Consider the following 15,178-nt stretch of genomic DNA (forward strand, 5'->3'; position numbering starts at 1 on the left):
AAAGGAAAGAGAATCCCCTCAAGTTGCACAGCTTCTATCCGTAGAAGGAGTTACTTTGACTTAAGAAAAGTCTGTGACTGGAGAAACAGTTGAAGTGAAACATCTACAATAAGCAGATTCCAGGCCGCCTCCTTAGAGCAGCAAAGTAACCATAATGTCACTGCGGCAGAGCATCAGAGCTTCACAAACATGAACAAAGAATCTGAACCTCTCAAGACAGGGAGATGAATTACTAAGCTATGCATATTAGCACAGTCCAGTTACACCCAGTGTGCTATTCCTTTATGAACTGCTTTAACAAAAGTTCAAGGAAACTTGCTCACTGGTGCACATTTAAGTAATGAATCCATTTCCATTCGTACCCCTCTCCCAGAAGTGACATATGGAATAAGTATGTCTTGTATTGTTGGAAAATCCTGCACCAGAAGTGGGAATAGGAGGTAGACAAACAAGCGAAAGTAAACCAGTTACAGGAATGCAACACAAACAATGGCAAAGTTTCTAACTACAACTCCATTGTCTTAAAGAACTTCAGTTTTCAGGTGTACAAAATTCCAAACACAAAGTTCAGCATCCTCCCTACCAGAGGAAGGGCCGCTTTCAGGACAGTGCTGTGCATCAGATATCAGAAGAGTTCCATTCTGTTCCGTTCCAATTAGTAGGTTATTCCAAATTTCTTAACAGTCACAAGCAAAAGGGCAGTACCTTTTCTTAAAAACAAGACCAGAGTTAAAATTGGGCTCCCCAAGCCCTATATAAAGTCTAGAAGTCCTCATCAGTTGGTGCATAAGAAAACCCTAAAAAAGCATCAGATGCACTGGAGCTGCTGGCTGCAAGGTCAGGTGTGCGGGTGATGGAGTTTGGGACTGCTTCCTGAGTGAACTCTGGATCAAAGTGTCGCAGATCAGCAGGACCAGCCTAAAAAACAGAAGACAAAGCTGCCTATCATAGCAAACTTAACAGGCCTAAGATATCAGTCAGATTATATATTTTAGATAGTGTTTTTTAGATAGCTGTAACCTAGCCCTTATCTTGATGTTGATGTTCCCACACAAGAGACAAGAACTTAAGAGTTCCAAGAAATTTACTTGAATGACTTTAGCTATCAGCATTAAAACAGTTTTTTTTCCTGGGGAAAGGGGAATGCAGTGTTCACTTTTCCCTATGTTGCTCCTTCCCACAAAGTTAAGAATTCCTATTTTCTCTGCCATAATCATGGCCAGGCAAATGGAGTTATGACAAACAGAGACTGTATAAAGGGAAGGGAACACGGGGGGGGAGGAAGGGGGGGGAGGCAGAAGATGCAAGTCATTTTCCAGGGAATTACATTTTTAGCTTCTTCCCATAACTGGAAGCAGCCAAAACATTTGAACAGGATACCTAACCATTACAGTTCGCAGTTCCTTTTCTACTACTCATGTAGAGGAAATTGGTTTTGAAACAGCCACTTACCACATTGGGATTGAATGGAGGCGTGATCCTCTTGTGATACAAGTCATCCCAGTTAATTGGGCTGAAGAAAACATGATTCTTTATGTCCAACTGCAAAGAAGGAGATGGAAGTCACTTCCCTGTCAATCCTCCTCAACCATCTTTCTCCAGCAGTCACAGAACAGACACAAGCTCCTCTGGAGCAGTTTGCAGCTTTACAACTTACTGCTTCAATGTGCTGTAGCATAGACCATGGGGGGAAGAGCATCTGATCTGCATAAAGCTTTGTGAGTTACTAGATCATACACAAAATGATACAACCCTATCCTGCCAAGCCAGCCTATCCCTATATCTTGACCCATAACAACAAAATCTCTCCCCTGCAGGTCCTGAAGTTCAGTGTGCAATTACAAGCTAAAGAGTTTCCTGTTGCATTACCAGCAGGAAACTTCACCCCCTGCCCAAACCAACCAAGTCATATTTCTTTACACTTAGACAACCTGCAATTCAGAACTCATATGCAATACATATAATGCTTTTAAATGCAACCAAGCAAAGCAAAGCTGTAAGATCCAGGGTTTGAATGATACCCTAGAAAGGGGAGAATAGTCAGCATCTTGACGTTTAGGAAGACTTCAGATGAGGATCTTCCGTTGTGTATAGTTATTGAGAGAGAGGAAAGAGACTTAAAGTAAGGGTGTGGAGAGGAAATATCTTAATACAAGAAAAACCACATACAAAGTCCATCTTGGCTCCTAGCCGCCTCTTCTGATCCTTGTGGAGAAGTCCCTGTAAGATATCACACGCTGCCATGGTCTTGGTTCCTTGGACCTGAAGTGGCTGATGCAGAATGTTGTCATACATTTGAGACACGTCTCGGCTGTAGAAAGGGGGCTGATGGAAAGAGGAGAATCAGCAAAGACATGAGCTACTGCAATGAAGCATGCAAACAAGCCAATTAATTCAAATTTCATTTCTACAGTGAATGGGTGACAGAGACAGGCTACACTTATTTTAGTAATATGATAATTATTGAAATAAGTACTTTCATTTAGACTGAGATCATTGGTCTTGCTTCCTTAAGCAGGGAACTGCCTCAGTAAACCATAGTCCCTCTGCTCCTCAGCAGGAAGTAGCGGGGGATTTTAACACTTACCAACCCAAACAGCATCTCATAGAGGACTGCTCCTAGACACCACCAGTCTACGGTCCTGTCATAGGGCTCTTTTCTTAGCACTTCTGGAGCCAGGTACTGTGAAGAGTCAGAGAGGTTTCAGGTAAGGTCCCAGGAATGGATCCCCATGACTAGTGTCCCTCCTGGTTAAATTTAGTTAAGCTCAAAAAGCACATTACAGTGACACAGATGTGATGCCTGCTACCTTTTTAACAAATAATTTCTCTGCACAAAAGCAATACATTTAGACCTTTTCTAAAGAGGGTAAAGCCTTTTCTCTCCCTAGGCAACTTTGAACAAGGGACTTTAACAAGAACTCAGTGCAGCAGGCTAGCTCTTGTGATAGATGCACAGCTGCTTCCAAAATTACTAGCAAGTACAAGTCTAACACAGCTAAACCCAAGATGCAGATTTCCCTTCCTTATAACCACCATGAAAAGACTTCTGTGGGTGTAGAGCTCCATTGACAGAAGATTTTTGATGCATAGCTGAGCTGGGAGTAAACCCTTTGCCAGCCCCACAGACTGTATCTGGGAACCCTGCCAATGGCATCTGTGTTACTGCTTACCTGTTGGCAAGAATCATGCAAAAATTCAAATACAACTGCACACCAAATGCAGCAATATGAGGCTATTTTACAAGCTAACAATCTCAGCATCAGGCAGGAAGGGTAGATGTAGCCAAGTTCTGTTGAACTCTTATTCTACCGATCAGTCTATGGGCCAATACAATAAGATAGAGGCCTCATTATGAGTGCATTAGCTGCAATTCTGAGCTTACACATGCTAAAGGGAACTGAGCATGCCTGGAAAGTGGCAAGGGAGCAATGACAAGATGAGATTTAGCACTCCAGCCTAGATTAGGAACCTCATTTGCTAAGGAAGAAGAGATTCCATATACTGAGTGCAGCAACTCCAGTCAGGCCTAATGATGCTCCTGTCAGAAATATTTCAGCAGCTTTGGGGGTTGGGAGGAAAAAAAGAATGCACTTTGAAAACTGAATGCCTAAGACGCATCCTTCCCAGACAAGGGACACAACTACCCCAGTATTTTGCATCCCTCACACTCTTGAGTATAATACATTGGCCCTGGTCTGGCTGTAAAAAGGTACAAAAAAATCACTGAGTAGTGGGACATCACAAGAACCAGGGGGCAAGATACCGTAAGTTAGACCTCAGAGTATTCTGATGCCCTCAGAAGCAGGTCAGTACCAGATGACTATTAACTCATCCATGCTCTGTGAGTAAACACCTTATATAGCTCACTCCTAGCTAGAAAGGTAAACACTACAGTGAAAGGGAAGAGCTGCAGATAACCTTGATACTGGAAGCCAGGACATCACCATAGCTACCAATGGCATTGACAGGTTCTGTGGCACAGCCATTCCAGAATCAACAGGCTCCCCCTTTCCTGCCCAGGTTGCAACGTTTTTCCAAAAAAATTGCTTCAGCTCCCAAAGACCATCAGTAAAAATTAATCCTGTTGTAAGTTAAAATAAATTCATTTATATACAAAAGTTGTACCTCTCCAACTATAATCCCTGCCCAGTGTTGACATTTTTATCATTTAAGTACCCTTATACCAAAGTAACTGTGTCCACACTATAAAGAAGAAAGAAGTAACTATACATGTCAAAAAAAGAGAGCCTGTGTGGACTAGGGTTCAGCAACCATATTTCATCCCATTTTCCCCCGTAATGGAAGGCTTCCATAGATTCCCTATTTGTATCTTTGAAAATTGAACCCCTTTCCCTGTGACACAGCTTTTCAAATAAACACAGCACTGGAAAAGGACAGTGGAGCCCCCATCACTGTTAGAGACAACTACCCACTGGGATGAATGAGACAGTGATTCCTCTTTTGAAAGTGTCAGTTCCATCTGTTCATAAGCTATTGACCATTATTTATACTAGTAAGAGAAATACTGCAAACAGTGCTCAGTCATATGCCAACATGTTCAGTATCATGCACAGAAACAGAAGCTTATAGCCTGATGTACATTTGCTTTGATTTCAGTGGGAGTTCAACCACCAGCAAAACTCTCAAGTTGTCTATGCTGTACCTCTGGAGTGCCACAGAAAGTAGATGTTGTTTCTTCTTGCTCCATTCCTTCTTTGCAGAGTCCAAAGTCTGTTAAGATGACATGTCCCTAAGGGAAGAGATTTAAGCCTGATCAAACGCTTCCTGATGAACAGGCTGAACAAGGTTTCTAGACCCTGTGTCCCTCCCTGATATACCTTCCAATTGCTGGGCATACAATGTAGTCATCTATTAGAAATGGGCAATATAAAGTTATTCACAAATGTACAGTGAATTTATCTGTTGGCCTGTTAGACTAGCCAGACTGTAATGCTAGGCATAGTCAGTTAGATATTTATTCCTAGGCCTGTTCAGAGAGTTGCTGTGATAGGCACTATATGACACCTGGCCTACAGCCGCTATATAAAAACACTTGAATTGCTTGTTCACATATCAGTGCTCAGGTCCCAAGCTCTGGGAAAATGCAAGCAGTGCCTTGATAGTCAAAGGCAACATTACATAGCACATTTGCAAGTGCAACATAGAATTGTGGCTCTCACTGCTGGAATATTTTAAGTCCATGCAGTAAAGTGTGTGCATACATGTAGGAAGGAATGGGTAAACAGGAAGGAAGGAAAGTATCACACTTTCTTATTCCTGTCTACATCATACCCAAGACTTCTGGACCAGTGTTCCTCAGTCTTTGAAGGAAAATGCAGGAGGCAGGTATGGTTGCAAATGTACTGAACATACCTGGCAATCCAAGAGGATGTTTTCAGGTTTTAAGTCCCTAGAAAAGAAAGGTGATATGTAAACAGACTCAGCCAGATATTCAAAAGGGCTCAGCACATGACAACAACAACTGAAAAGAGCTGCTGGATGACACCTATTCTTGACAAGATGACTTCCTGGAGTCTTGATGAACTGCATAGGGGTCAGGAGCATTAGAGTTGCAGCTCACAGGCATTATGAATCAGCCTACACATCTTTTATTCATATAAATATGGTTTTCAGAGGCTGGATAAGCTGACAGGCACAGGTTTTGCACTGTGGCAGAGTTCCAGCTGCTGTGGAAAACTTCCTCCTCTCTTAATCTATGTTGTATCAGAAGTTCTCTCGACCTGGATGTTCCCAAATTCCACATTCCCATTTGATAATGGATAGGGGGAGGTCAGAAGAATGGTGACTGCCCTGGAAGTGGTTCAGAGAAGTGCTACCCTGGCATTTGTAAACCTCCTGGGACCTCCCAGATCAGGAGCATAGTTATAAAGGTTTCTGCTTGCTAAGTTCAGCAGAACCGTGTCAGGGGGGTTATCCACTACAAGAGTCCTCAGCTTTGTTTTTAAAAGTTTTCCTTTTAACAGGGTGACAGCATTAAAACATCAAGTATTTCCCTTTACCATACCAGCCATTGCACACAGTAAAGTATAACAGGGGGCATTACCAATGCTGCTATGCACATCAGGAATACACACACCCTACCTGTAGATAATGTTCAAGGAATGCAGGTACCCTACAGCACTGGCTACTTCAGCAGCATAAAAGCGGGCACGAGGCTCACGGAAACAGCGCTCTCTTTGCAAATGAAAGAAGAGCTGTAGACAGAGATGAAAAAGAAATTCCTGATCATTTGGGAGCAACTCTCTCCCAACCCCCAGTCAGTTTGGCTGCTTCTGCCACTATTGCCTTTGTTATTTGAAAAGCCATGTTTTCCAGCTCTTCTTCACTCCCATTAATATGGATTTTCTTTTCCTGTCCTCACCAAAACAGTATTGTGTTTTGCCTAACAAGAACTCCAGACAGCTTTGCTACTAATGTGCAGTCTTTGCATCCAGAGGGGGGGAAAATAGGTCTCTTCATATAAAGGGGACAGATACCTTAAGGCAGTTTGAATACAAGCTAGCCAGATAAGTGGTAGCCTGTAGGGTGTAAGCAGTGCATCATTAGATTATTAAATATGGCAGTGCGGTTGAACATTTTCTCGAATGGGTGCAGTAGTGCCACTTCTGTGTCACCATTACAGCCAAGAATGGATTATCATACCCTGTACTCCTTAGAAGGGAGATGGAAGCACAGGATAGGCAAGGGTGGTACAAAAGGATTATTTCATAATCTAAGACAGACTATAGTTATGTCAGCACAACACTGCATTAAGCTATGTTGAGAATTCTAAGCTAGTTCAGGCTTCCAAATCAGTATAGTTGCACTGGCCCCTGGTCCACCCGAGTTAGTATTACTCTTGCGTCTTAGTCAGTGCTAACCCAGCTCTCTCTGCACAGCCCTATGTTATGCTACATAGACATACCCTAAATGGCTAGGCTATATGATTTAGCCCAGGGATCAGCAACCCACAGCATGCGTGCCAGAGCATGGCATACAAAGCCATTTTGCTCAGCACACCACAACCAGCCCAGGCTCTGGGCAGCTGCCACTGGCCATGGAGCCCAGGCTGTTCACAGCAGGCAGCCAAGAGGCTGCAAACAGCTGCACTGGGCTTCTGAGCTCCAGGGGGAGAAGCTGCATGCATGCCTCCAGGCAGATGGCAGGGGAGGGGCCTGGGGTAGTGCAACCCCAGACCTTCTCTCATCATCTGCCCAGGGGCAGCTGTTTCCAGCCTTCCCACTACCTGATGCAGCTGCCCAGAAGCCAGGCTGGCTGTGGCAGGCAGCTGGGAGGCTGCAAACAGTTGCACTGGGCTCCAGAGCACAGGCACTGGCTCTTTGGTGGTGGCGATTGCAAGCACACCTCAGGGCGCAGAGCGGGGGTGGGCCAGGGCAGCACAACCCCAGCCCCTCCCCTGTCATCCGCCCAAAGGCACACGTGCAGCCACTGCCAGCAATGAGAATCAGGCCCCTTGTGGCTCCCCCACAATCTGCCCCTGCATGCCAAGCTGAGGCATGGGTCAGGGTTGCAGTGTTTTTGGCATTCTGGCCAAAAATGTTGCTGACCCCTGGTTTAGTCCATCTTGACATGTCCATTTCAAAAACTGCAAGAACACTGCTTTAGATAAAGGCATCTACAGCCTATTTCCTTATCAGAGACAACAGCAACAGGACAATTTTATACCTCTACTTGGGTCTAAAAGGAAAGTTGCATATACACTCTCTCACCTCTCCCCCATTTACATAGTCCAGTACAAAGTAGAGCTTCTCAGAGGTCTGGAAAGAGTAGTGGAGTCCCACCAGGAAAGGATGCTTCACATTTTTCAGTAGTACGTTGCGTTCTGCCATGATGTGATTTTGCTGTGAAGAATGATCCAAGATAATTAGTCAGTACAGCCCCAGGGTCAGCCAGGCAAATGTTCATTAAAGATTCTTCATGGTCTCAATATAGTTAGTCACTCTGAAAACAGCTGGGAGAGTAATGGGTGAGTAACCTTCAGTGGGGATTCCTACTAGAGCCTCCTCACATAAGACCTTTATCCAGAATGATTCTTCTAAATCATGCTAAACAAATATTTTCCTTACATCCCTGTGGCACATAACATAGGCATGCACTCCATAGGGTAGCATGAACTAGCAACAATGCAGTCTATAGCCTAGTGAAGACTACAAGGTACAGTGCTTACAAGCCTAACTAATCTCATTTGTGTTACCAACATTACCCACAGCAGAAAGTATTGTATTCACTAGCAAGTATCTGCAGAATCAGCCCCATGGTTTGCAGAACTGGGTGTTGATTTAGCCAAGGAAAAGGGTTACCAGTGATACTAAGCACAAGACTGTTCACATCCAAAATGACTAAGGGACAAGGACTGACCTTGCCTACAAGAGGCTCAAACCAGTGTTGTTTAATCTTCCTTTCAGAAGCACAAGGTTCATCCAAGTGATCCTTGCTTCTCTCAGCTGCTCCATCAGGGCTACACATCAAGTAACAGAGGCACTAGTAAGCCCTGCTTCTTTTATGAAACAAACATACCCACAAGAGAAGTAAAAGCCTCCTCCCAAGTATTAAATATGCTCTTCTATTACATACTTCCTTTTTCTTTAGAATGGATTTCTTCTGCAAGACTTTGATGGCATAGAAGGTCCCATCAGACTTGCGCTTGGCCAGAAGGACCTGCAGAGGACAGCAAAATGAGATCTCATGTTTCTATTGCTTTCCCCCACTCTGCTCTGGTTAGTGTTTCAGAACAGTTTTGTACAAGTGTACATGACCACACAAAAAGGCAGAGTGGTGGGGGGGGGAGGGGAATTAGATCCATGATTTTAAAGAGCAAGGGTCCCCCACCTTCTGTTCTTCCTCCATCCTTTGATAAGGACACCAGCATACCAAGCTTCTCTAAATTACATTCCTTTCACTCTACCTACTCCCTCATGAAGAGGATCCTTGTCATCTCATAAAGTACCATTAAGCCAAGGACCCTCATCTTGTGGAGTGAGAAATTGTCAAGATGACAGGCATAGGCATTAGACATAGAAACCTTCATTAGGCATAGAAACCTTAAAATGTGGAACAATTTTTTCAACTCTTTTGTTGGTCTAATAAAAGATACTACATTTACCCAAAGAACGCTGTGGGTCTTAAATGTGCTAAAATACTCACACCCTTACCTCTTTCCTATGGGCATGTTGGAAGGAAAGGAGATCAAAAAAGCATGTTACATATCAAGCTTTGCTAGACCTGGCAGGGGAAACACCATGTATCTGGGTCCAAGAAGGCAGTTTTCCTTAAACCTCCCAGGGATAACTGTTCTTCTGGCGTGGTTTAGTACCTGCCGAGGTTTTGGGGCTTAATGCCCATTTTATGGAAATGGGAAGTTTCTCCCTAGCTTGTTCCTGCGGCTGAGGGCAGGCAAAACTTGGGCAAGCATGTAGGATGCCTACCAAAAGACTGTGGAAATATTTGAAGCCCCTGGTGGGGGTGAAAGATGTTTGCCAGTTGTAGGGCCAATTATGGTTATGGACTCATGGATTTGGACTTGATTTGGCTTGGAACACAAAAAAATTCTTTAAAAAAATTAAATTAAATTAAAAAAAAAAAAATCAAGCTTTGCTAGACATTGGAGATACAGAGGACAGGCTCCCACCTACCCCTAGTTACTGGACATCTCTTTAGATATTTGGTTCTTTGTTCCCACTCAGTTCAGTGATGCTGACAGGTTGCTTTGTGAAAAATCACTACCAGCCACTCAGCTGCTAGTGGAAGAGGTCCATGCTAGGAAGCCTACAGAAACATGGGCGACTGGTGCTGCCTCAATCAGGGGGGGCCCGTGCCCCACCTGTGACCAGTCCCACCAACGGGGGGGAGGGTCTACCCACGGACAATCCTGCCCCCTGGGCAATCCTGCAACGGCCAATTGCTGCGATCACCACAGCTGCTCCCAGAAGCAGCTACAGCAATTGCAGCGATCAGCCAGCACTTGCAGAGGGGCACCAGCACTCTCAGGGGGTGCATGTGCACCTCTGTGCACCCCCTATGCAGAAACCTACAGTTGTCCCTACACAAGCCCTGCACAGACTAGGTTTTGAATCCTGCTCCCTTCTCATTCCACAGAAGTGTTCCACAACAACTTTAGTCATATACAGGACATACATCTTAACAAAAATCTGTTTATGCATATTCCCACAGGCCAATATTTTTCTATTCATATTCCTTTCTTTTCCCCCATGACAAAGTTTTCTTCCTCCTGTTCTGCTAGCATAATAGAAAGTCATTTAGGTCCCAGCAGTAGCCCACTAGGGTTCAAAGCTGTATTCCACTTACTTTTCCAAAGCTTCCTTTGCCAATAACTTTCAGGAAGTCAAAGTCTGTTGGCTTGGCACTGTTGGACAAGCAGACAGCAAGTTACCACCTAGCAAAGTTCCCTTCTCAAGTTTATAACAGGAGGGTAAGAGCTGAGAGGGGCTTGGGGACCTATCCTTTATTCACTACATAAATCCCATTTCAGCTATCCATGGACAAATCTGACCTGGAAAAGATCTTCAGTAATACAATACAGACAAAAGGAGGCAGCAGTGGCAGGGGGAGAAGCCACAGGCAAAGATGATGCACACTTAAGGAATTCACTGTGCTGAACAGGACAGTGGAAGAGGAATCTTGTTTAAGTCCATCTCAGACCATAAAGGTTGAGACCTGACAAGAGCCAGGGCTTCAGTTGAGCCAGAGTCTGTCCCAGAGAGGAAGCAAACAGAAAGCTGGAGGCATCAGGGAGATGCAGTATGGTCAAAAAAGGAAGAGTCTCCCTCCACCACTTAACAAGAGGCCAGTGTCCCAAGTGGAAGACAACATGTGAGGGGGTTGAGATAAAATGTGGTCAGAAGCAAGGATTAGGACCTTCCAGAAACAAAGCAAAACCCCCCACAACCTGAGCATGTGACTAGCTATAGGTGGCCACTTTAAGGCAAGGTTTAAAATACATGCTACATTAGTGTTCACCTGGGCCATATTACTATCATCATTTTAGTTCACATGAATCTACCTGAGAGAGGGAAGCCAATCATTCACTGCATGCCCCACCTTGTGCAATTCCTTCCATACCCTACCTCACATTTACATAGAGCTTACTTTGGATTCGCTGAAGGTCCAAGGTTGATGTTGTCAGTCAGTGCTGGAAGCTAGAGAGGACAACGTAGACATTAAAGGAGCCAGGAGGTAAATCACAAGGACTATGTAGTTTCAAATGAAGAGTTTTAGAACACATGTGCTCCTTAACTCACCACAGGTATTCATGTACTGCAGTTTCAATCAAACAATTTCTCGGTATCCTTAAGGAACACGACAGGTTCAGACCCTTCGCCGGTTGCCTAACACTGGAACAGTTGCTTTGTTTCCTCACCCATTATTTCAAGGCCACCGATGACAGCAAAATAAGTCTGTCATTTGTAGTTCCTTGACAGCGAGTGAGTACGTGCAGGCATGTTTGGGGAAGCACCTCTGAAATGCTATATTCACAAGGGGATCTCATTTCTATCCCTTGCCTTATCTTTAGTCATGTCCTAAAACAATGCCATCCTTTCAGCTACAGTTCTACTGCCCAGTCTTCATACCACACTTGTTTAGTCCTCCAGAAGACTGTTACTCTTCAAAAACATCAATAGAAGAATGAGTTTAGCTGCTGGTTTAATTCATGCAAGTTGAACATCATTTTCAGTAGCAAAAGCCAGGGACTGCTTTGCATGTTGTGCTCTCGTTGTCCACATATGATGTGCTGGCAACATAAACATGCATGGTACTTTGCAAACCTTGAATTAACTAATCCCCTCTGCTCTCATGGCAGTGGGTGGTCTTATCTCCAGCACTACAGAGATACTGCAGTAATCCTCAGAACTGTCAAGTACATCCAAGGTTGTAATTCAGAGCTGTGAAATTAATCTTTAAACCACTCAACACAGCCACACTAATCCACTTCCTGGATCAAGAATCTTTCTGAACTGAATACTTTGGAGAGAAACAAAGCCAACTTCTCCACCCTGCTTTTCTCCTACAAATGTGGTTTCCTCCCTTCCCTCCTCCCACTTAAAATGAGCTTCAACAGCCTGGCTAGGAGTCAGGGTCTTACCTGGGGTTTGGAACTTGAGTTTTTCGAACGGTCCATTAAGAAGGCAACCCTTTCAGCACTTGAAAGAGAAGAAACAAAATAGACACTGTTTATCAACACCCAACTCTCAACCAACCTGTTAGATACCAAAACAATCAGACTTCAGCACATGGGGAAAGCTGGCTCTAATGGGGGAAGCATGTATAATCTTCTCACCTAGGAATTGATGGGGAAGGGAAAAGCATCTCACAACTCAGTGACTCAAGATCTTGCCAATCAAGCTACCAGCCCAGCATTTGGAATAGCAGGGCAGGATTCCTCCTGCCCTGCATCCAACACAGCTGGTGCTACTGGGGGCAGATTGGCTATAAAACAGGGCAGACAGTGATAGTACCAGGTGCAGGTGAACAAGAAAAAGACCCATCCAACCCAAATTATTTTAGTGCCTAGGAGCAAGCACGACATTATCCTAAACTCAGTCATCAGGCCAAAGTTTGCAAAGAACAGAGTTTCACCAGTGCTGAGCTCTTAAAGCTTCCGCTGACTTCAAGTGGGGCAAGAAACATGAAACATAGGGCCTTGCACTGGATGCCTGATAAAGGCAGTCCAAATAAATAGCCACTTTTGGAAAGAATTGCCCCACTTTTATTGTGCAGTGCACACGTGAATGTACCAGAGCAAGATTGTTTTGGCTCTTGCTGGTTCCATGCTAGCAGCAAACACCATCATGGACACAGCAAGTCTTGTTGGTGGATTATCTATGAATACAACCATCTGCTGCCCCCTTTTATAGCCAGTCATACTCCACAGCCCAGAGGAATAGCAGGATAGCTCTGCACTGGGGGCAGCCACAGCAGACAGGGTAACACCAGGCTGTGGCAGTGCCAATCACAGCCGTGCAGTTAGCTGACACTGTTGTGGTGGCCATTTTTGGGACAGCTCCTGGTCACCCCCACAAACTTAGTTACACTACTGCCACAGCCAACCTTGTGACCCAAAAACTTGGGTTACAGCACTAAGTGATTAGAGACTTGTCAGCCAGCAGTAAGGAAGCTTAGCCAGTATAGGGATGCTATTACACCCCATGCTGCAGCCTTCTGAGGTAGCAGGCCTCTAGTACCCTCTCCAAACCCTACCAGCCCTCCTTGACCTGACTTTGCTGCAAAGTTTCCCTGCAAGTTGGTTGTGACTACCCAGAGAAATGCTTGTGTTGTTCTGAGCTTATTTCCCAAACCAGATTACACTAGGCCTGGCCATCCCATTCATGATTTCAGAGACTGCATTAGCATTTGCAGGAAGGCAGGACTGGACCAAGCCGAGCCTGGGCTGTAGCAGCCAGGAGCACTAACTGTGTCACACTTCACATGGGGTTGACCCCATGCCAGTTTGGCTGTACAGGGCAGGTCAGAACCAAAGCTATCAACACTGTGGGTCTTATGCCTCTCTAGTTAATCTTATTTCCCCCAATAACGTCCCAGAGGGTGAGATTCTTATTCTTACTCAAAGGGAGCCACAGTCCACCATTCTGGTTTTTGACCTTCCCCCATATCCCTTATTTTTAAGACAACAATCAATAAACCAGGTAGCTGCCCCCCACCAAGCATATTTGATCCATTTCCACCCCTGCACACTTCTTCCCCAATCACCCACTAAAATCAAGGGAAGCTGTGCAGGCATGCAGGTCCCTTCAGCATCCCACAGGCCCATTAAACTCCCACCCTTTGCAACCAGCCAGCCAACCTTATGAACTTTTGCAGGTGCCACCTCTGCGCTCTCCCCTCCTCTCAGTACTTCATCACACAGCATCCCAGCCGCAAGAAATACTTGGCACCTTGACTTACTGCAGTTAGAGCCCCCCTCCTGGGGAGCAGGGTCAACGCCATGGCAAGGGATACTTCCCAGCTGCACTGCGTTTGTAACAGAGGCAGCTCCCAGGGCTCTGCCCACATCTGGCCTGTGCCAGTCGTCTCTATTCACCACTTAGGTCTAAAGCAGAGGTTATCAGGCTTCATTTTTAAAGGGCTAGCATCTCATTCCGCGGCTTTCTTACTCACTAGGAGCACAGCCTGGAGCCGGAGGCCTTGATAGTTTGTTCTATCCTCTCGCGTCCGTGCTTTATAAGATCTGTGGAAAAGAAAAGTTGGAAAACTAAGCTGATTAGCTGGCGACGTGATCACAAAAATACAGAGACATGTTTGTTCCCAAGTGACCTTGCCCTTCATTTCAAAACCACACCCTCCATCCACACAAAATAACCAGGAATGTACAGGAGGCAGGACAACTTCTCCAGACTCTTTTGGGAACCTTTATTCTGCTTTAAAAGTGAATCTAAGAAAGGACCAATAGCTGGGAACCTGCAGCTCCTGGGGTTGAGGGAAAGTAGGTCTGATCTGTATAAACTTCCTCCATAAGCCACTTCCCAGAAAAAACATGCAGTGTCCTAGTCTTACAGAAATAAGATCACGAGACAGAGGTTACACTGCAATACGTCATGCTTGGCATTTACACAGCCCCTTTTATTCAGGGCTCTCAGAGCTCTTCACCAGCATGAATTAAGCCATGCAACACCCCTGTGAAGTAGCCAAGCACTGACTCACAATGCCCAAGTGACTTGCCTAAGGACACATAACAAGTCAGTGTCAGGGTCACCATTAAAACTTGGGGGAAGGGTGATTAATGTCCTGCACTTTGCTGCCCCTCCCTTCCCCAACTCCAAATACACCATCCCAAGGCAACTTCCAAATGTGACTTTTTTATTTTAGTGGCATTTTACTCTTATCTTACAATGCTGAGTAACAAAGGGCAGGAGAATCATAGAATCATAGAATCAATGAGTGGGAAGGGACCTAGACAGATCATCTAGTCCGACCCCCTGCCATGGGCAGGAAGGAGCACTGGGGGTGGCAGGGGTCATAAGACCCCAGCCAGGTGCCTATCCAGTCTCCTCTTGAAGATCTCCAGGGAAGGTGAGAGCACCACCTCTCTGGGAAGCCTATTCCAGGCTCTGGCCACCCTTACAGTGAAGTAGTTCTTCCTAATATCTAACCTAAACCTATCCTCCCTCAGCTTGTGGCC

General features: G+C 45.1%; 1 protein-coding gene across 9 annotated transcripts in view; it reads right to left on the minus strand.

Moving 5' to 3' along the window:
- Window positions 1–243: 243 nt before the first annotated feature.
- The window catches only part of SGK2 (SGK2, serine/threonine kinase 2), a 28,801-nt gene continuing 13,866 nt past the window's right edge, over window positions 244–15,178 (minus strand). For 7 of the 9 annotated variants that reach the window (XM_019513030.1, XM_019513031.1, XM_019513032.1 and 4 more), the window contains 13 exons: window positions 14,158–14,227; window positions 12,125–12,182; window positions 11,131–11,180; window positions 10,330–10,387; window positions 8,599–8,682; window positions 7,734–7,865; window positions 6,106–6,218; window positions 5,377–5,413; window positions 4,667–4,753; window positions 2,588–2,683; window positions 2,170–2,325; window positions 1,453–1,542; window positions 244–918 (listed from right to left, as the gene is read on the minus strand). In XM_019513030.1, coding sequence (XP_019368575.1) covers window positions 763–918; window positions 1,453–1,542; window positions 2,170–2,325; window positions 2,588–2,683; window positions 4,667–4,753; window positions 5,377–5,413; window positions 6,106–6,218; window positions 7,734–7,865; window positions 8,599–8,682; window positions 10,330–10,387; window positions 11,131–11,180; window positions 12,125–12,182; window positions 14,158–14,227 — 1,187 coding nt within the window. In that variant the 3' untranslated portion in view covers window positions 244–762. Of the gene's footprint in view, window positions 919–1,452; window positions 1,543–2,169; window positions 2,326–2,587; window positions 2,684–4,666; window positions 4,754–5,376; window positions 5,414–6,105; window positions 6,219–7,733; window positions 7,866–8,598; window positions 8,683–10,329; window positions 10,388–11,130; window positions 11,181–12,124; window positions 12,183–13,944; window positions 13,964–14,157; window positions 14,228–14,457; window positions 14,528–15,178 lie in introns of those variants that run through there. The other 2 variants (XM_019513029.1, XM_019513037.1) reach the window with 2 other exon arrangements.

Source organism: Gavialis gangeticus, unplaced genomic scaffold (genome assembly GCF_001723915.1).
Source record: "Gavialis gangeticus isolate Ggan-Ray unplaced genomic scaffold, GavGan_comp1, whole genome shotgun sequence".
NCBI lineage: Eukaryota > Metazoa > Chordata > Crocodylia > Gavialidae > Gavialis > Gavialis gangeticus.